General features: G+C 44.2%; 1 protein-coding gene across 2 annotated transcripts; it reads right to left on the minus strand.

The window, feature by feature from the left end:
- Nucleotides 1-1,800: 1,800 nt before the first annotated feature.
- On the minus strand, nt 1,801-21,585 carry LOC130153677 (protein mono-ADP-ribosyltransferase PARP14-like). 2 transcript variants are annotated; one of them, XM_056348860.1, is made up of 19 exons: nt 21,370-21,585; nt 21,184-21,290; nt 21,058-21,091; nt 20,143-20,217; nt 19,201-19,398; nt 17,908-18,195; nt 15,852-16,088; nt 12,696-14,944; nt 11,107-11,340; nt 10,610-10,831; nt 9,319-9,409; nt 8,239-8,388; nt 7,657-7,719; nt 6,487-6,654; nt 5,427-5,633; nt 4,734-5,327; nt 3,459-3,604; nt 2,753-2,927; nt 1,801-2,554 (listed from the first exon to the last, which is right to left on the minus strand). In XM_056348860.1, the coding sequence occupies exons 1-19, from the start codon at nt 21,554-21,556 to the stop codon at nt 2,265-2,267; spliced, it is 5,715 nt and encodes a 1,904-aa protein (XP_056204835.1). In that variant the 5' UTR covers nt 21,557-21,585; the 3' UTR covers nt 1,801-2,264. The 2 variants fall into 2 exon arrangements, with proteins under 2 accessions (XP_056204835.1, XP_056204838.1); XM_056348863.1 differs by lacking the exons at nt 21,058-21,091; nt 21,184-21,290; nt 21,370-21,585 and having other exon boundaries at nt 5,427-5,660; nt 20,143-20,957.
- Nucleotides 21,586-22,139: the final 554 nt, after the last annotated feature.

The raw sequence follows: 22,139 nt of genomic DNA on the forward strand, positions 1-22,139 counted from the left end.
GCCCTCCCGCCAGCGTCTCCTCAGGCGCCCAAAGCTGCCCCGGCGCCCCCGTCACGTTACAAAACGCCCCCGGCGCCCGGGAACGCGGCCCCTCGGACGCTTCCTCCTGCCCCAGCACCTTTCGGTCGCCACAAGCTGGTCTGGAGCGGCAGCGCCCTTTGCTCCTCGCCTGCCCAGGGCCCGGCGCTGCGGGTTCCCGCTCGCCGCTTGACGGCCCAGGCGCCTGTAACGCCAGCGCCGGTGAAGAACACCTCGGTGCCCGCCTCCCCGCCGGCCAGGCTGAGCCCCGCGGCGGCACCGTGCGAGGGGCAGGGGGCACCGGCCCGTACGGGCGGGCACAGGCGCTATGGATGGGTACAGGCAGCCTGGGCAGGTGCAGGCGGGTAAAGGCAGCCTGGGCAGGTACAGGCAGGTACAGGCAGCCTGGGCAGGTACAGGCAGCCTGGGCAGGTGCAGGCGGGTAAAGGCAGCCTGGGCAGGTACAGGCAGGTACAGGCAGCCTGGGCAGGTACAGGCAGCCTGGGCAGGTGCAGGCAGATACAGGTAGCCTGGGCAGCTACAGGTGGGTACAGGCAGCCTGGGCAGGTACAGGCAGGTACAGGCAGGCACAGGCAGCCTGGGCAGGTGCAGGCAGGCACAGGCAGCCTGGGCAGGTACAGGCGGGCACAGCAGGCTGGGCAGGTGCAGGTGGGCACAGGCAGCCTGGTCAGGTACAGGTGGGCACAGGCAGCCTGGGCAGGTACAGGTGGCTCAGGCAGGTACAAGCAGCCCAGGCAGGTACAGGCAGCCCAGGCAGCTACAGGCGGCCCAGGTGGGTACAGGCGGCCAGGGCAGGTACAGGCAGCCTGCCTGCTGCAGTGCAGCACCCCATGCCTCCCGCCACACTGATGGGCTGCTCACCATGCACATTTGGTACAGGGATTATGTTTATTCATTTCAAAAGGAAAACAATACTTTGGGCTCCCATGCCTGTATCTTGAGTTCAAGCACTAGAAACTCAACAGTCGGCACTTTGCAGCAGTTAGAAAACTGACGTAATCGAAAGCAGTAACGCCCAAAGTGAGCATTCCAGGACTACGGCAGCGGGAGCCATGGGATGGGGTGTGCACGTTCACTTTGTTTCATACCACATTTCCTAGAAAACACGCCCCTCGGCAATGTTTGCCCTGTGATGATTACTGATAACATGGACACATCAACTCATGGTGAAACATTAAAGTAAAAGCAACCTAACAAAGTAAAGCAAATACTGGATACTTTTCTCTTAATCATCCAACCAGGCCAGTCAAAGCCGTTGCCTTCAGAGGAGCCAAGGGTTTTTAGAATTTAGAGGTGCTGCATGACTGCTTTTTCACTGGAAGATCTTACAGTATCTAAGGCTGAGAGGGGCATTTTGGTTTTTTTTAATTCTGTCAACACAGATGATGTTGCTTTGCTTCCCCACTCCCAGCCGGGAACTCTGAACTTCAGCTTGTTAATGATCACCCCTTTGAGATAACCTATTCATGTAAGCTGTAACAACCACTCCGCGCTTTTCTCTGCTCTGTTCATTTCCCCTTCAGATCACAGGAAGGTTGCTGGAGCTGGCGTATGACAACACCTTCCCAAAATTTACTTTCCTGTCTGAGGCTATAGATAAGGCAACTTCTATAACCTTCTGTAGAACCTTTGATTAACCTCCTAGGGAGGATTACTGTAATTAAACCCAAGCAAATCTATATTTGAGATGTCAAGTTCCTTGAAGTTCACCGGTTGAAAACCAATGCTAAATGTTTGGAGAGGTTTAGACAACACAAACCATTAACTATGATCGCTTCATTTATTGAAAACCACTGTATTGTAATTCACGATGCAGACTGTCATTTACAGCGTGTAAGAAGCCATCAGAAATGCAACATCGAGCGATCAGTGGCTGAAAGAAGATCCCTTTCAATCACCCACCAGCACTCCCTACTGTCTCCCACAACAAGGATGGCCGTAAGGCTGCACAGAAAGGCTAACGCAGTATAAAGGCTTGATAGACTTAATGTAAGAGCAGTTTTCAGTACAATATTGAGCTCAAGTGTTAAAAATGCTCAGCTATTCTGAGTGTAAACAAGCAGCCTATTTCAGTGCTATCAAAATTTGCCAGAAGTTGCTTAAATGTAAACAAGCTCCAAGAAATATTACAACTATTTGTTGTTTTCACTGTGCATTTTGTTTTAAGTTTTTCTGTCCCACACAAAGATTGAAAGACATATCAATCTTGGCTGCAATCAAAATGTTTATCTAGTGAAAGTGATAAGGTATTCTGGGTAAGCTTGAATGTCATTAAATATGATAAACATGGAGGGATGCTTCATATTATCAGTTGAACTATCAAACAGATCTATAGAGCTACTACTGCTTTTTGCTGCTGGAGTAATTGATCCTCTTGTCCCCTGAGAATATTCTCCAACAAGGACTCGAGCTAAGTACATGTACTTCTTCCCATTCGCATCTGGTTTAGAATAGGTGTCGCTGGCAGAATAGTTGGCGTTAACAGCAAAGTATGTTCCATTCCCAAAGTTTGCAGCTGTAATCAGAAAACCAAACATTTGTGAGCATTTCATTAGCAGCAATCACTTATCTGCCACCTTCAGAGCCTGTAAATCACTTGACAATTTAGCTTTTTATTTGCAACAGGGAGATACAGCCAAATAATTCTGCATACGAGGCAGGACTATATAGATGACATGGCTAGTCATTCAAATTGTTTTGAAATTCACATTACCGTGCATTCCAGCATAGCTCCGGTTAAATCCATAGTTGTTAATTAAGGTCAATGACTCCTTACTTGTCCCATGAAATAGAAGCCTCTCATTATTTTTGTTGCCATTTTTGTTATCCATTTCACGCTTCTTTATTTGGTAGGTCTTCCAAAAAAATGGATTCTGCACCCTTTCAATCTGCCAAGTTTGAAAATAAGACAGAAAGGCAAATATTTTTCATGACAGCAGCCTACTTTCTATCAACAATTCAATCTGCTTCCGAGATTCTCCTCCTAGCTCCAATACATGTATACTAGATTATGAAATGTTAGCCAAATCACTCCAGACTGGCATAACAGACCAACAGAAGAACCTGCCTGACAGAAACACTCCATAAGAAACAATATAGGAGAATTTTACAGGTTGCTGGGGCATAGATGACACACCTACCTGCAAGCATGTGGCTTAAGTGACCAAATGCTGTGCTCTACTATAGCAAAAAGATTTTAAGAAAGAACACTCTCCCTTGGTGCTGAAGAAGCAGACGCTTAAGAGTTGTTCCAAATACCTTAACTTCAACATTACACTGATGACGATTCAAGTTAGTGACAGCAACAGACTTGTCCAGGTTCAGAAATCCCAGTGGAATTTATTTTTCCATTGTTACTGGTACTCTTCACTCACTTGCGGTCAAATAATTTATGCTTAGAAGTGATGATATCCTTTTACCTTTTCAATTTTTAATGACTGACAGGTACTCAGAAACTTTTCCTGCACATCTCTGTATTCTCTTGTCTCTGGTTTTAATTCCACTATTTTGAGTCGCTGGTTTTGCATATCATCCCACGTTGCCGGGAGCACTGTTGACTCTTGATCTGCACAAGAAACAATCGTATTTACCCAAATCCTCTGCTTAAAATGAAGGCATGCCCTGCCACAAACCCTTCCAAAAGCCCATACATCCAGCTTATCACTAGTGCCTACAGGTTTTTGTGTGTTCCACAGGTCTTTTACTAGAGGATTAGGGCATTGCAGTTTCTCGTTTGCCTCTGCACTGGCTATTAGTGTGCCTGAGTTGGTAGATCCTAGACAAATCTGCTCTTCACAGCTGAACAGGGATCCTTTGCAACATCTTTTACCAGTAGCCTCCCCTGCAAATCAAGTTTTCAAGGACAAGGAGCAAATGCACATTTACTGAGTAGTTAATTCTCATAATCTAGGAGACTAGGAGCAAAGCATCTGAACAAGGAAGGTTTTAAATAAAAAAGTTCAGGAATATACTATCTATCTGAAAAGCAGAAGTCTTCCCTTTCTTCCTTTCTCTCTTTTCACGTGAGCCCTAGTATCTAGCTGTATTGTTGAATAGTAACACTGGCTGATGTGTATGCTATAGACATCCAGCACTATAGCCCCCCTCCATTAGAAGTGACGTTTTCTGGTAAAAGAACAAAAAATAAAAACCTAAAAATATGTGCAGGAGTCATTACTAAGGCACCGGTAGCTGCACAGTTACTTAAACCCACCCTCTTTCAAGCATTAAGTGGACAAAAAAGTTGTTCCCATTAAGATATGAAATGTGGCCCTGTAAAACTGAGTCATAGCAGAACAAATTAAAATAATACACTGGGAAAAGTCCTGTACAGATGAGTAAGAAAAAAGCAGCTACTCACATTCCAAAGGGCCAGAAGTAATTGGAAGAGGGTACATCTCAAGAACAGAAATGAGCTGAGATCTAGAACAACAACTGCTACTAACATCTAATTGTTGCTGGTAAGCCTGTTAAGAACCTCAGAATGCATTACCTACATCTCAAAAATATTTGAACTGCAGGATTCTTTTATTTTCATTTCCCAATTCAGTTCCTTTCTACATTCTCCAGAAATGGACCTACACAAAGCTCCTAACAATGTTTTGCATATTCTTACGATTTCTTACTCTTACGAGGCTGGATGCAACCTGGTTTTAACATGGGGAATGCCAGTCTGTCAGGATGCTTTTACTTACCTTCAGATTTATCAACACGTATAACGGGTATACGCTTCCCTTGGTCATCCACAGCATATCTAGCTTCTACATTCACTGTGTATTTTTTCTCATCAATAACAACTGGAACATCTTTCCGCTTTCTTATGAAAGCATTTTCCAAGTGCATATTTGTGAGACTATTGAAGGGCACATAGGAATCCTTTTCAAAATATTTCCACTCAATTAAGTTTTGTAAAAGTTCTGCCCTGAGCTCTTCCTGTTTAGCAGCTTTTACGCCATGGATCATTTCTTGGATAGCTGAATAAGCAATCCATACATCTTTCTCAAGACCTGAAATTTTAATAGAGGTACCATCCAAATGAAGAGCAATTTTTAGTTTCTTTTGTAGGGTACGCAGTTTCTCACTCTCTGCTTCACCAAAATGAACGATAGACTCATTTACGATTTCTGTTTGAAATTGCTCCTTTAAAATCGCACTCCTCAACCACTTTTCAGCTTCTTCCACTTTCTTTTTGTTTTCACCGCAGATCTGCACAACAGCCAGGTCAACCCTCTTTTCCAAAACTGCTTTGGTTTCTTCCTTTGGAGAACATTTGTCAGAGCTCCAGAATGCTACATTGAAACACACAAATGTTGTAATTAATATTAACAATCATCAGCTGGTGCTAAACACGTTGATCTAGAACCCATATTTAAGTAACATCTACTTACACTTTAACTTGGTTAGCAATGATTTGGCTCCTGTTTTAGCAGGACTTAGTCTTTTCTGCATGCTTCTATGGAACACATTCAGCAGATGTGGCTGAAAGATGACAACTTTAATGGTTTTCACAGAAGGAGCAGAGTTATTTCTTGCAAAATCAGTTACTGCGTCTATCATGTTGTCAGCTACTACAGCTGGATCACGGCCTGCCTCACCTGAAACAAGGTATATAACCATTTTGTCTTTAAAAAGCATTAATGACTGTTAGAAATGGTTAAAGTGTCTTTAATAGAACAGTTATGAACATACCCACAATCAGCTGGATCATAAATAGGTCAGAAACAACTTCAGGCTAGCAATTAGGAAAGGTTTCTATTTATCAGGAAAAGGATGTTTGAGACCACCTTTCCAGCAAGGGAAAAATGGAATATTTTTTTTTTGACATGGCAACTGATCAGGTTATGGTGTAGGTGATATGACTTGGTTACTTAATATGCCAGTGGCCAACTCTTCACTCAAAAAGCGAGTCTAGTTTTATTCATGCAAGAGGTCCCTGCATGCATGGAGATCAGTTCTGGATTCTCTGACTAGAGATTTCTACTGAACTAACTGAAAATAACAATAGAAGAAAATGGGACAATCTGGCATTTTTGGCAAGTTCACATTCCATCCGTATCAACCCTACTTGTGTGGCTGCTAGCCGGAGCGGCATCATCTACTGATTTCAGCAATGGACAGGTAGCTCCTTGGACATTCTCCAATGAGCTGCCTGCACATACTAGGCTGCTGTGACAAATATTTACAGTCCTTCAGCAAGTACAGACATACCTTTCATTCCCTGTTATCAAGGAAGCGTCAGCTCTAGAACACTCGTACTCTACATACGAGCTGACTGCAAGGAGCAAAGCTTTCTAGGTCTTCATAAGCTTCTAATAGCAGTTTTCAAGTCTGCGGTTTCTGAATATATTTTCATCAAATAACCCCTCCAGATAAATTAAACTCATCACTTGTGCCCTGAGATCAGCAGAATCACGTGACCTGAGCCCCTTCTGAAAGGGAGACACAGACCTGTTCCAATTGCTGGGAAGGTGACAGAGGTATACTGCTGTAATTCACACTCCTGAAGCACTTTGGAGACTAGCGCCTTGATATCATCTTGGGCAACAACATGGATTATTTTTTTGCATGGCAGACTTCCTGCTTGGGTGGTGATACAGCTCTTGTTAGATTGTGAGGCTGAAACATAAGTAGGAGAATGTAATCAATCAAAAATTATCCACAATACAGATATGTACTAATCCTCATTAAGAGATAATAAATGATGACAGATATGCCCCAGGATACGCTTCAAGTGTCCTACAAATTGTACCAGCCCCCCTCTCTGTTTTCACTTTCAAGGCACAAAGATTTGTTTTATATCTGTCAAATAGTTGCTTCATTTGTCAAATTTTGTGTGTGCTTTTATTTGTCAAGTTTGCTCTGCGGACTTGGAGAACTTAATGCAGACTAGTACTACACTCTGTCTTCATAAACACACAAGCATGCCACCTAGCCTGAATTACTCTCTTGGTCTGTGCAACAGAAGTTTAACTTATCTCCTCCACATAATTCTTTTCCTTTGGGTGGTCTTACAAGCTGAGCTCTACACCAACATCTTTCCTACTTCCCTTATTTTGTGGGGTTTTAAACTACACGTGTGTCCATCCCTACTCCCTGTCTATTATATTTTCTGTTCACTAGCTGAATTTGGTCTACAATTAAATGCCTCTTCTAAGGCAGGAACCCAACTTCACTAGTTTTCCCTCTCGGTCACACAGAGGATGCGGTAGTGGGTTCTTAGTTAAGCCAACAGCAAACATTTTCTCACTCTGGAATGACAAAATGAGTTGCAGGTAGTAGACAGTTGCTTCCAGTGAGGTACGGCTTCTCTATCGAGATTTCTGCCAACATTAACCCTTGCTCACGGCTGTGTTTGATGTAGACTCAATTAGGTTTTAGCATGCAAAGCTTTATTGGAATAAGAGGATCCAATATCAAATAGATTTAGTTCTTTATATATGCTTAGAAGCTCTGTTCTTGAAGATTTTTCTTCTCCTTTCCACATTAACTGATTAAAAACTAGCTGACATAACAGTGCATAATACAGATGGATGTACAGTAGGTACTGAGAGTATTCCAACAGATTCTCTGCCATGCACGAACACCTTCAGAAAGGAGGTCAGAAATGTTGTACCATACCTAGTTGAGCACATTCATCTTCAACTGCTTTTCCAGCACCATTCAGAATGGCTTTAGAGACACCTTAAATGAGAAGAGGCAGACCTATTACTACTGTTACTACTATTAGTGCCATTAAAGTCCCATCTGAGGCAGAATTGTGTACCACATAATATCTAAAATATCTCAGTCCTGATAACAGTAAAGGTTATCATTGCAAAGCTCTGTTGCCTGAATTTTAGGCTTATGCTTTTCAATTCACAGTGATGTCTAATGTACCTAAGAAGCTTCACCAAAGTCAAAACCTCATTGAGGTTTGTCTTCTCCTTTAGTCCAAGAAGTGTTCTATTAAAAGATTCTGTGAAAAAGATTATTTTTCCCTTTCTGTAAGAGTCTTAAAACAGGCCACCCTGGAACATAGATTAACAAGAAAAGGAAAGTTTCAGACACTTCCTAATTGAACCTTTGTACCCTAAGAAGCAAAACTGAGACTAGACCATGAAACAAAAGGGTTTGAAACATTGAAAAAAATACTTCCTGCTCTCTTTATCCAGCCCTTCCAACCACACATACTGTTTTCACACGTAATACTGACTAAAATACCTGTTTTGAGGCTGAAGGTTTGGTTTGTTATGTTTACAATGACATCTCCCTCTTCCTTGGTAATATCGCCTTCTGCCACCCGGAACACGATGGAGCCAATCGTCATTTCATATACATTCTGTGCTGGGGTTGAAGAGGTACCAAAGAAAGCTGCAGGAAAGAAATACAGACCCTGAGCAGGAGACAATGAGGTAAGAGATAAGGACCTTGCTCATGGGTACAAAGCTTACAGAGACCACAGTTTGACTTCAGACTCAGCCTGTGAAGAGGGCTGCCTGCCACGTTAACTGAAAATCATTCCTTCTCACAGGAGTCTCTTATCAAACTTCACCTGTTCCCATCGTTGCTATTCATGCTGAGATGGCAGAAAAATCTTTATTTGCTGCACACCTGGTATACAGACACTACTATGTGACCTTTTACTGTATAAGCCTTTTTGAAACTCCAAGGTAAGAGAGCAGTAAACTTTCCAAGTCTCATTGCCTTGCTCCTCTGTCTCCCAGCATTTTTAGGCAGGTTCTCTACTGCGTGACAGGAACTTTTTACCTATGCATTATTTGTAAAAACTTGATTAAGTATTCCACACATCACTTACGATAACAGCAAAGATGTTTCACTTTGGTTTTTGTTACTCATCCCAACATGTACAAGACTTAAGAGTATTCCAAAGAGGTCACTTTAAGACATATAACCAGGAACCCACCTGCCTTCCCAGGAAACGGGGAGACATTGACCTGTTCGTGACCTAATCAAGTACTGCAGCAATAAAAGAAAAAGCCTTACTTGTGCTCTTGGCACATGGTAGCTTCTGCTGTTCTGATTTGTAGGGGCACCATCCCGATAACGAATCACAGATATATTTTTTGCTTAGCATTTCCAACACTGCTTCAGACATGACAGACACTCAGCCAGAAAATACTATATACTGCCTCTACAGCAGCCACTGACTGCTACACGGACCTTGGGAATGACATGCTCACCAAACAAATATCTAAACTTGTATCATGAATGCAATCCATGGAATATTTAAAAGAATACAAAAATCCACTAGGCACACAACTGCTATGAAAAAAAGTTCACCTGTGCCTTGGCTAGCTTTATTTGGAGAAGTCTTCTGCACTTCATCATCTACAGCATTTCCACACCTGTTCTCAAGTTCAGCTGCAAATTCCTAGAGAAGAAAGTTACAGTCAACCCCTGTAGAAGTCTTTAGATTACACCAGGGGTCCTCAAACTATGGCCCATGGGCTGGATACGGCCCCCCAGGGTCCTCAATCTGAACCCCAGACCCCCCCTGCTGCCCCCTCAGCCCCCGCCGGGGGTTGGGGGGGAAACCAAGCAGCCGCAGATGACTGCCTGCCACTTCATCTGCGCGCCGGCCCCCTGGTTAAAAAGTTTGAGGACCCCTGGATTACACAGTAGAAATAAAGGTCTGACAATTTAAAAAAGAAAAAAAAAATCAGAAAGAGCTCAATGCAAGTTACTTCATATCCTCTGCATAGTGCTGATGGCAAGTCTGGGCATACTTGTTCTCAGAGAGCAAGGTTATTCAGAATGAGCAACAGCCAGAATTAAGTCAAAGCCCTAGTTATAATTGCAGAGGGATACAGTAACAGAGGCATCTTTACATTGAGGGGCTAGTTTACTCTCGAACCCAAGTCTTCCAGCTGATGCCACCTTTATCTATGCACAATAGCTCAGACCTTGGCATCGTAACTTCCAAGTTTGGCTTTTCAAACCGTATTAGCTGTTGCACAAAACAGAAGTCAACAGATGCAGAAACACTTATTTGGACGTTAATTCACAGTGTGACTGCTCTCTTTTGAAAGATTCATGTGTGAAGTAACTTGAGCATGGATACAGAAAAATCTGTGCTATCGTGACACTGAAGAAAGGAGGATGCAGAATACTGATATGCTTCTACTGGAGAAGTCTACCAGCACAGCAATCCTAGCATAATTATTCTTCCTAAACAGACACTAGCACTCTATTGAAAGCACTCCTTTTTCCAAGAGTGAAGGCATCTATGCAGGAGCTGCAGTGAATTTATCTGTAGGCAAGACCTATATAACTGAAGAATTAGGTGAGCTCATAAGAGAAAGAGTAATTGCAATTTCATCTGTATTATTGCCAGGGAACAGAAAAGGACAGGAAGGGAGCAGGGCTGTCCAGGACAGGCTGGAGACCACAAGGGGTAGAACCAAAAAGAGAACTTTCAGTACAGACAAGGGAGACTACCAGCAAACTACTTCTTTAGTATAGGAACAAGCACTCCATGGATTCCTTGGAGATCACCAGATAGCCAAGTACCATGACATAGACCCAAATAAACCAGCATATAATAGAGACAGAAAAAACCACGGTAACTCACCTGAATATTAGCTGTGTCTTTTGGATGCAATAGAAAGTGAACTTCCTCGAGAGAATTTACTCCATTTTTACTACTGAATTCAAACACTTTGTCAAACAGTAATTTAGCAACAACAGACCTTGGGAATCCTAAATTCCCTGTCCCAATTGCTGGGAAAGTAATTGACTTCAAAGATAGTTCCTCAGCAATCTCCAGGCATTTTACGATGATGTCGCCCAAGACCTGTAAAGCACAATTATTTTTTTCAGTTACTGAAAGTAATTTTATTTCCAGCATGTGCAACATAGCACTTTCCTTTTTAGCTATCTCTTGGTATTAAGATACAATAATCGCATACATCACAAGGAATGTATTAGTCAAGAAAGGTTCAGCCACACAGTTAAAAAGGAACAGGCCAAACTCTCATCTCTTATGACACTGTCCCCCATTGCAAGGGGAAAGTGGCATTAAACCCACTATAAAGCTCAATCAAATTAGGAAAATAAAAACCCTTGTACCTTTGAAGATGTGCGTCTCTGGGACCATGCAGGTACGACAGCATGAAGCACAACACTGCAACTCAGATCATAACCTTCTGTTTTCAACACAGAGCCTTCCTCAGGTGTTTTTGCTAGGCCTTCCTCTTCCAAGCCCATCTGAAGCATCGGTCCTGCCTTGCTTAGCAAAGCTTTAGCAAGCGGCCCTTTATCAAGCTGGAGATCTCTGGCAACACTGATGACAACAATGTCTGTCTGAAACACACGCAAGCAAGAACTCTAGCTTTTAAGTATCAAATTTAAATTTTGCACTGGTTAATCAGATACAGCCTGCCTGCTGATTTACAAAGTAAATATTTTGGGACAGTCACCTGAAAGCAAACCAGAAGTTATTCTCAATTCTATTATCCAGAGCCTGCCCAAAGCAACACAAAAGCCGAGTTAACAGCAAAGCTCAATTCAACCCAACAGGAGAAAGTTAAATTCTGCGTTCCTGGTCTATTTGTTCTACCTCCATTTGAAAAACATTTATGCAAGTCCACTCTTCAAGAGAAGCCTGCAGAGCAAAAATCTCTGTTCACTGAGGTAAGCAGGACCTCCCATGCACGATTGGTCTTGAGAAAAGGGAAAAGCTGAAGACAAACAAGACTGGAGGAAAGCTAAGGTGAAAAAAAGTGAGAAAAGCAGTAACTTACAAGGGAGAGAAGTACAAAGGGCTATTAACATTGTGTCAAGCACTATATTGAGCTCCTCAGGAAAGAATATACACTTTAACGTATACTCTGCCCTGGCCAACTAGAGAAGCCACACGCACAAGCTGTGGGAGGCATCCACTCCTGAAAGGATTTGCTGGCCACTACAGAAAAGGTTCTGAAAGGAGTTGCTTCCACTATCAGTGATCCCAGTAAGGTAGCTATCAGCCAGCTAATGACAACTCAATACCAAAGGCAAATGGAAATCAGCGAGTGAAGTTCGTTCTCCACAGGAAATGCAATAGGAACCGAACGTTCCGTACCAGTGTTCACCACAACATAATGAATAACAGCTCCCCAGATCAACAGCCTACAGATGGAGGGAGAACCAGGCTGCCTGTGGGCCCAGGGCTCAGATGTGCATGTCTGTGTTGCCTTGGGACACAGTGGACCTGGAAGCAGCCCAGCCACTCTCACACAGCAGCGTACTCACATTAACCAACACCGAGCACCCTCTTTTGCTTTTGCGCTAGTACCACACTCTTGTACTCAGGATTTCTAGGAAGGTCAATGCTGCATGCAGCCAGTTCCTGCCCAGCAAGGTAGGGTTGGGGGATTTGGAGCCCAGAAAATTCCTGCTGACCCTAGTTGTTTCTGCTTAAACTGTAATGAACCGTGTACCACGGGGGATCTGTGTGCCTGTCAGTACATAACAAAATGCAATGCTGCACAGCCATCTGTACCTACCATGTAAGATAGTCACCTAATAGCAAATATTATCCGCAGTGATAGCCAATTTCAGTAACTTATCAAACACCTCACATTTGGTTTTGTTTTTTAAAGAAACAAATGCAAAACCAAAAACCAACCAAAAACCCCCACGTGACATTTTAAAAACAAGTAATTTAAAACACTTACTGTAGCATCTTCAATGCTTCCTTTTCTCAGCATGATGTTGAGGCCCTCCTCAGTTGTTACCAATGGGAAGTTCTTGCTATTTTGAGAAATTTTCCTTTTCCTAGGCTGATGAACTATACTGTCCTGATGCAGTGACTTGTAGGAAGAGTAATTTGAAAACACTTCTCTCAGTGCCTTGCTGAATGCCCGAATGTTATCCTGTGCAACATCCACAAGATGAATCTCCTTCAAGCTGCTGTCCCCCATGGATTCTTCCAAGGTCTCCTTGACGGAGGATACAATCGAATACGTACACAGCTCCCGTGGGAAGCCAAAAATCCCTCCACTTATAGCAGGGAGAGCTATGGAGCGATGATTGTATGTTTCAGCCAGTTGCAGACTTTTCTTCACTGTCTTTCTTAACAAGAACACGCACTTCTCTGCTTCATCCTTCCTCCACCTGGGACCAACAGCATGAATGATGTTCTTGCAGGGGAGTTTCCCAGGGCCCGTGATAACCGCACACCCAGGCTGCAAACTCCCGTTCTTCTTCACCAGCTCGTCACACTCCTGTTGCAGTTCTGGACCAGCCGCTTTTAACAGTGCCTCAGCAAGGCCACCGATGTGTTTTAAGTCCTCATTAGATGCATTTACCACAACATCAACAGGATAAGTGCACAAGTCAGCTTTATAAACAGCTATTACAATTCCACCTATGGTCACTTGAGTATAGGACTTGCCTGTATTACTATTTTCTTGCTGTTCTTCCAGTTGTTCTGACTGCTCTTCCAGCCTGATTAGACACTTAAATTCTTGTTTCACACTGGCAGCAAAAAAGGGTTCTCGCTCTTTGAAATATGACTCGGCTCCTGGCTCTCTAATTACCACACGATTAAAATGCAGGCCAGACAGAATTTCCTCAACTAAGGTGACTCCCTTCAGCACTTCTCTTCTCGGCCCACTCAAGGATATAACTCTATGTTTTTTCTGTGTGCTAAAGTCAACTTTCACACCTTTATTCTGTAAGTCACCCCAAACACTGGTCTTCTCTGTCTCAAAAAACATTATGACCACCGTGGGCTTTCCACCAATGACCTTTTGTACTTGCGTGTTTTCATCTACAAAGTTATGAAGTTCTTCAAAGGCTTTTGCTACAGCTTGAGAACAACCAGCAATAATGACCTGACTCTCTACCTGAGTGACTATTATAGCTTCATTAGAGCAATTTCTCTTGGTAAGCATCCTCCATTCCTTCTTCTGGAGGACTGATTCATCCTCTAAAGTAATGCTTTTGTAGTCCAGTTCCTTCTTTATTTCTTCTTCTGCTTTTAGGAGATCTTCAGGAGCACTCCCTTTCAAGATGACACCTTCTGTGTCAAGCTCATAAAAGGCACTGATTTGTTTTGACATAAACAGGCTCTGTGACAGGGTTTCATTATCAATTTGCTCTAAAAACTGGAAAATATGGGGGTGGATATTGACTGTTTTCTTTGCCATTTTGCGTATATTATCTAATATTTCCCCTTTTACTTTATAGACTTCCTCAGGCACTCCACGTAGGTTAATTACCTTCTGCAAATGATCAGGAGTCATCCGCAGGGCTGGGAACTCCTTATGAATTTTTTCTTCAAGACCAGTACTCTGTAAAATTGCAAACTCCCCTGCACTCATTACCACTATTTCTTCAGTTCTTTGCTTTTCTCTTTCAATTTCTTTGGTGGCCTTTTCTATTAGAAACTTCAGTTCTTGTTCAACATTATTCACAACTTCTTTTTCACCTACTAAAACAAGTAAATCCTTCGAAATATATGGCATTATCAGAACTTCATCGTGGGTAAAGCTGTTTCTAATGGCTTCCCACACCTCTGAACTTACTTGACATTCTATTGCTTTGTACTTCGATATGCTATGTGAAAATGCGGTGCAAACATTTTCATTCCATGTCTTGATCAATCGAGATGCTAATCTCTTCTGCTCAGACAAAGTAGCTGAAGGATGCAAAGTAACTTTTGGGTCTGCACAGTGGGGTTCAGGCCACGTTAGCACACAATTACACTTTGCCATTTCACAACTTATTGCCTCAATTATCTTATTATTTCTCTGCAAGTAACACCAGATATACGGATCCAGAGACACCATAATTGGATCTGGATTCTTTATTTGTGGCCCTTCCTTTCCATATAAAGCTGTTCCCAGTGAGATGTAGTAAGGATAGACAGAGATTGGTGTTTTGTTGAGTAAATGCTGCTTTGCCAAGATATTGGTTACATCTAAAACAAACAAACAAAACCCCAAACAATTAATGCTAGCACTTAAAACCAAAGATTTGCTTTTTTAAATCTTTAGTTTCTACATAGTAACATCTATTATGTCTAAGGAGAGGTTTACATGCATTTTCCCCCCTTCCTAGGTAGAAATAATTCCAAATTATTGAAGAGTTACTGGTTTTAAATGCCAAAAACTAAGTTAGAGAGAGACAGTTAAGAGTCAGCACTGTCCACATCCAGGAACAGGTATGCACAGCATTGTCTCTGCCCCCACTTCTGTTGTATGCTGTACTTGAAGTGCCCAGCTCAGCAGTTATTTGGGCTATTACTCAGCAATATCAAATCACAGCTCCTCTGCTTCCCCCAAAAATACCATCTATTTTCTTCAACTTCCTTTCAGCCCTTCCCTTCACTGTAATGCCTCCAGCATCTCGCCGTCCTCCACCTTGCACAGATGCTCAAGTTTCTGTCACTGGCTGGACAAGGCACAGCACCTGCTCTCTGGCCAAAAAGCTGTCCAAGGAATTGTCCTCAGATGAGCCAGACAGCACACACTGCCATGGGGCAGCTGGTGCTGAAGTGGGGGGGTGGGGGTGGGTGTGGGGAAAAAAAAAAAGTCTCCCGTGCTATGTGGGGCTGTGCTTTCTCTATTGAACTCAAACTGTAAATTGAACTTTGTAAGGAGCAAGGCCTGGGTGAAGTAAACTGTGCATGAAAAGGAAAAAATTCTACGCTTCATGTCCAGCCAGTCCAACACTTAAGCTTGCACTCCAGTTAGCAGAGACCCGATGACAAAGCACCAGATCTGCTGCTATATTAGGGCAAAGTAGGCATTTCTCTAGAAAATCCACATTTTGATCTTTAAGTGAAAGGATCTCAAAGAATTAAAGGCTTTGAATTTCTGCATTACCTTTATGGTCACTGAATGTAATGATAGCTGCATCTTCATCAGGCAGCTGCTGAACATCCACCACTTGTGCACCTCCATTCTTCTTATTTTCAAAGTAGATGGTTATATAGTCACTGGGTGTGTTAGGTGGTATATTTTCAGCCCTAATGCTTTTTGTTAGCTCAAGGCACCGTGCAGTAATATTTTGTTGCTTTGCTCTGTGGTTTTCATTAAGCATTTTTGCAAATTCCCCTACAGCTAGAAAGAGAAGGGAGAAGAAAACAAAAACCCACAAGATCAAACTAGTAGCTCACTTTTCTACTGTGATGTTAGCAGAGTATTGCTGTGCATGTTGACTAAAGCACTGAATTACAAACCATCTGTCAACTCAGAGGTGCCCACAAAGATACTTCCTTCCACATATTCAGCATCTGTCACCTAGTATTCACCACGTGGCTGATCGCAATTGTTGACTACACCCACCATAGCCAGAATTTTTCACTAGTTTTCCTACCGAGTAGCACTGGGTCTCTTTAACCCCAAAGGAAAACAAGATCAGGTTAATTTTCGTGCTATGGCTTTATACACAACTAGACATGATTCAACAGTTCAAATTTTGATCCTTTCAGTTTTATGATAAACACAGTCTATTTTCAGCTATTTCCCCCCTTGTTATCATCACAGGGAAAGATAATCAAGTTATTTTTATGTTTGTCAGGCAAACACACCATTAAGTTTTTAAAGAATCTACTTACTTCCTAAAGGCTACAACAAAAATTTGGGACTGGACCACGATATGAGGCACAAACAATTTCTATAGCAGAGAACTAAAAATGTTTTTAGTTTAGTTATACCACAGACTAAACCCTTCACAACTTTAAGATTTCTGAGCAACTTAATTCTTACATGTTACTAGTAATACAGTTATTCCCACAAAGCTGATTCAAAGCAGCACATAACTTGTTTTCACCGTGTTCTACCTTCTAATGAAATATACAATTTTTCCACACAGAAGGCAGAATTCTCTTTTCTTTCCTATCCCACCTCCTCACCTAGAATCAAGTACACATAAAATCACCTTGTCCTTAAAAGAACTCAAAGAATCCTGGAGCCAGTTCACCGCTGTCAGTTTAATTGAGTTCTCCTGGTAACGCAGTGCTGTTATTTCTACACCACCAGCTATGGCACTGGCTTACACTGTTTCTGAATCTGGTCTTATCACACCACTTACTGTTGCCCATGTCATGGGATGGAATTCATTAATAATATCAACCGTAAGTCAACCAGGAAGTCACCCCAACCTCTCACTGGTGAGAAGTAGGAGCAGACACCTCTCCATCACCTGCAAGATGCTTTTGTCATCAATCGCTACTAAGGCAGAAGAGGAAGTGTATGGTATCGAACACACTAAAAAAATCACAGTGGGCACACAGTAGCTTAACAGCTGCAACATCAGGCAAAGCATATGGTGTTAATTCCACACTTCACAGAGCTGTCACTCTGCATAAGGACAAGTGGACTTGCCTCGGCATCCCAGGGTCCATTCAGCCTAGAATCCTGTTTCCAGCAATGGCCACAGCAGGTATCAGAGAACAGCTGTAAGATGCTGCTGCTTCCCTACTCCTCTACCAGCCTCCACTCTATTACAGCAGATATCCCAACTCTGATGCAGTCCATTTAAAAACCTCAAAAAGCTCTCTTCCACATACTTGTTCAATTTTCCCTCAAATCCATAGAAACGTACTACACATGTAAGATCTTTTGATAAAGGCTCTCCTTGCCATTGATCTGTTCTAAGGCAGGATATATCCTTTTGTTGCTTGTATAGTCACAGGTTTTTTTAGTCCTACCTCTTTTGTTCACTACTGAAATCAGAGCTAGCCCTCTTCTGACCTACCTTTTATCTGTAAGGTTTAGAGGCCAGTGTTTGTCATTAACTTTAGTAGAGTAAATCCTCATTTAAAATGTAGTATTAGATTAAACCTTAAACCTATGACAGAAAGCATTCCTGCTTAGTCTTTCTCACACACAACCAAGCAACTAATAAGAAAGATCCACAACTCTGACTCCTTCTTACCAGTATTCCCAGTAAAAGAAACCACAGCAGCATGTATTTCAGGTATCATTTCTACACTGAAGTCACCATCATCCTCTGACAAGCCACTGATGTTCTCTACCAGCATAATTAACATGCAATCTTTTACTGTCTCCTGCACATTTTCAAGCACAAATACGGTGGAAGGCAGGGATCCTTGGGAGTCCTCCACTTGGCACGGCTCCTGGGGAGTCTCCACTTGCCATGGCTCCACAAACAGATCAATTTTCTTCACTGAGTGATGCTTCCTCTGCAAAACTTCTTGGGCATCTAGTTCCACAGGAGAACAAATGTGAACTTCCCTTCCCATCATAGCAGAGCAACATGTTAAATTACACTCTACTTTAAAAAATCTTGCCAGATGTATTTTCTTGTATCACAGAATAAACAGAAATAAGGCAAAACTACATCAGAAGTTAGAGTAGCTTTTATCCTGACCCTATGATCTAGATGTCCTCAGCCTCCTCAAAGGAAAACAAAAAAAAAAAAAATTACTTGTTGAGGTAAGCACTACCTCCTTCAAGTGCAAGGAACTGTTCTCCAGATTAGTAACATCTAATAAATAGCAAACAAAGAAAGGGTTTTCCATCCTGTTTACCCTGAGTATTTAACAATTATTTAAACTACGTAACTATATTTGACTATGTTAAATATTTAACTGTTTTTCCTGAATAAACAGTTTCCTCTTTTTGCATATCTCCTTCGCACTCTAACAAGCAGTGAACGGCACTTAGGGTAAAGGAAAACATTAGAGAACTGCAGATAAATTGAGGCTACTTTAAAATAACTTTCTCCACAGAGGTAAGCATTCACCTCTCTGTCTTACAAATACGTAATATTTACCATCTCTCCTCCTCCCAGTCTCCAAAATCCTGGCAATTGAAATTAATATGAAAGAAAATACAACAACATAATATTTAGCCATGAACTGCAGTTAATATTTTACTACTGTTTATCCAATCTCCTGAACTAGAATTAAAGACTACTTATTCTGCAGCGCTCCTGACATCACTTCTCCTGCATTATTCTCTGTGAGCCTTGATCAAGCATTTGGGAAAGGTCTAGAGAACCACTTCTTTCCCCAGGGGTTATTATGAACATTGTCAGAAACCCACATCTGCATCAGACAGACAGGCTCCTTTTACGTCCTGTCACTCTTTGTGACTAACATGCCACTTCTGCTCAAGCAATGCTCACAGAGAGACCCAGCACCAGCAAAGGCCTATTTTTAAAAGGGAGCCTCAGTAATGTAACACCCATAAGATACAATCATACCTTCCTCATCCTGAAAGCTGATGATCATTTGCTGATCCTTTTTGACATAGGACTCGATGGCCCCCCCACCAGACTTCTTTTTATTTTCAAAGTACATTTCCACAATCTCATCTTCTATTTCCTCCCCAGAAGCAGTGGTTACTACTATGACAGATTTCCTAGGGGTTGCTTTTTTCGCTTCCGATTTCTCACATGATTCTGAAATGAAAGATCACACCATAATGCGTTTGGCAAAAGTTAAGAAAAAACCCAAGCTTATTATCTTCCAAGCTTTCACATTACTTTTGTTCAAATCACAGATAAGATCAGGGAAAAGAACATGCAAATAAACAGTAACTCAGGTGTTGTTTTTTTCCACAACAGCCTTTAAATCAGAAACAAGCTGAGCATATCACTAACGTGAGTTGTTGCATCAATAGACGAAGAGAAAAGTCTTCCATTCACCACCAGGCAAGGGCAGCAGAAATAATGGCTATGAAAGCTTCTTCACACAGCCATGATGAGGAGAACCATCACTCTTCTGCCTGTACAACCCCTCCATTCACATCCAGTCATTGCTGTGGGCCACCACAGGTCTACACACACTGGCTGCCACAGAGCTCAGGTGTACCTGGGGTACACAGCTACTGATGTTCTACCACAGGTCACCCCGGTGGGGTTGGTGGCAGCTGGGACAGCCCTACCCAGAACAAAGGTCAGCATTCACTGCATACCCTCCCTAAGGAATATGCCTTGAGGCAGCCAGTGAAGTGCAGAGTTTCCTAAAGGGACTCATACAAAGAAAAGAATTACTTATTTTAGCCTGAGAGCATGATTTCAACACTACATTAGACAAACACCACAAGCCACCCAGGTGACCGAGGCACTATCGCAGCATAAAGGTCAACAAAAACCAGGGAAGCAAGAACACAGTGGTTTCTGCTTGATAAGTGGCACACCTACCTGTATTCTCCTGCTGAGCCCACACAGAAGCCTCTTTATCCTGGCTGGTGGGAAGAGACACCTGGGGTTCACTAACTAGAGATAAATGACAAGGATTTCACAGTTACTGGGTACTTCAGGAAGAAAAAGGTCACGCTCTTGCAGACCCAAGAGCTAACACAGCTTGAATTTAGTTTTATTTGACACCGACTGAATCACAGACTTCCATACATTCCTTTTGTTAAACCATGTGTTGAAAGTGGTTACAGAAACTCTCTTTAAGCTCAAGAAGCCTCAGGCATCACATTAAAAAACAAACCATCACATAGCCATGCTGTGTGAAGCGCTGCGAGCAGGTCCTCCACACATTCCCGCACTATCCTCAGGTAAAAGGTAAAAATGCGCCATCGAACAAGAGACCGGTCGCGCCTCTAGTCACCAGGCACCGCTGTGAAAGCGTCCCTCGTGCTGTATCCTGACTCCGCGCATCATCTCCACCTGCCAGTTTAAAACGTGGTGGAGCACAGCTGCATCGGAAAACAAAAGATAACAGTACCGTCTGCCAAACCGCTTTTCTGTGCCCTCGATCTTCGCCTGCCCACCACCCCCAAAGCAGAACGCATGCCATGGCAGCTGGAACACAACCTGCCCCGAACGTTAGCTCGTTCAGTTTTAAGCATGCCTTGGAGTTTACTTGAGGGCTGTGCTTTGTCAACGAGGTTAAACTTTGTGGTTTCAAACAGGAAGTGGAATGCTGGAGAGCGGGGAAAAAAGGGGAAAAGAGAGTTCACAGCTCAATGGCAGCCTGGGCAAGCACTCGAGGAGCAGCCTGCCGCGCCCCCGGCCCCCGCCGCCTCCCCGCGGCCCCTTCCCGGGCTAGCGGCAGCTGCGGGCGGGCCGCCCCCAGCCCCGACCCCGGCCCCCCGCCGCCCCTACCTGGCTCCGCCGCCCCGCCGGCGTGTCCCACCTCCTGGAAGCGGAACAGAGAGGAGAGCGGTGACCCACGGCCGCGGGCAGCCACGGCCCCGCTCGCCCGGCCCTCCCCGCCCAGCGCCGCCTCACCTGCGCCGGGCCGCCGCCCGCGGGCAGCTCGGTGACGAGCAGCGACAGCCGCCCTCTGGGCCCCCAGTCGAGCTCATGGACCCGCCGGTCGAGCACCCGCCGCCGCACTGTCAACACGACAGGCACCGGTGAGGGGAGGGCGCCGGCCACCCCCCGCGCCCCCCTCACCGCGCCCCGGCCGCTCACCCTCGGGGTGGGCGAAGCAGACGAGGAGGTGCTCGGGGCCGGCCCGCAGCTCGCACTCGCCGCCGCCCGAGCGCTTCTGGCTCTGGAAGTAGCAGAGCAGCTTCTTCCTCAGGGCGGGCGGCGGCCCGGCGGCGCCCCAGTCGCCGCGCACCAGCAGCGGGAAGGCGCCCGGCCGCTGCCCCGCCATGGCCGCCTCCCCGTCTGCCGCTACCCCGGCGCTTTCGGTTTCATTTCTTCCGCGAGAGCGGCGGCGCTGGCCGGGCCCGCCCCCGGTGCCGCCTCCCCGGGCAGGGCGTGGGGCACGGCGGGCCGGGGCACAGGCAGCGCGGCCCCCACGGCGCCGGTGTTAGAGGCGCGGGTGGGCGCAGCGGGCGAGCGTACCACGGCTGGGCAGCGGGTAACGCTCGCTCGGGCACTGTTACCCTCTCAGATCGAGTCGTGATGCAAAATCAAGTCACCCATTTCCATCATTCTCCACCAGAAGTACTCCTACAACTGGGCAAGATCGCCACGAAAGGGCACTTTCCCCAGACCAACGCGGCTGCTAGCTGAGACACTTCCAACCGAGTGCACCCGGCATCCCCCTGCCAAGGCTGGTTTTCAGCTGTTTCTTTCTGCGCGTTTCACTAAAGTGCCCAAATATGAGACACTAGAATAGGAACTAAATGAAAATTTTCCCCCCCTAACTTCACTGGAAGTTCACTGAGGAAATGGATAATAACCACATGTCATTAAACACGGTAAGCACAGGTGGATGTCAGCTAAATGCT

This window comes from Falco biarmicus, chromosome 8, assembly GCF_023638135.1.
Source record: "Falco biarmicus isolate bFalBia1 chromosome 8, bFalBia1.pri, whole genome shotgun sequence".
NCBI classification, from domain to species: Eukaryota; Metazoa; Chordata; class Aves; order Falconiformes; family Falconidae; genus Falco; species Falco biarmicus.

Coding starts and splice junctions, on each gene's coding strand:
- LOC130153677 (XM_056348860.1), bottom strand. CDS start 21,556: ATGGCGGGGCAGCGGCCGGGCGCCTTCCCGCTGCTGGTGCGCGGCGAC. Junction 20,218..21,057: donor CGGCGGGGCGGCGGAGCCAG/GTAGGGGCGGCG, acceptor ATTTATCTCTAG/TTAGTGAACCCCAGGTGTCT. Junction 14,945..15,851: donor TACATTCAGTGACCATAAAG/GTAATGCAGAAA, acceptor TGTTTGTTTTAG/ATGTAACCAATATCTTGGCA.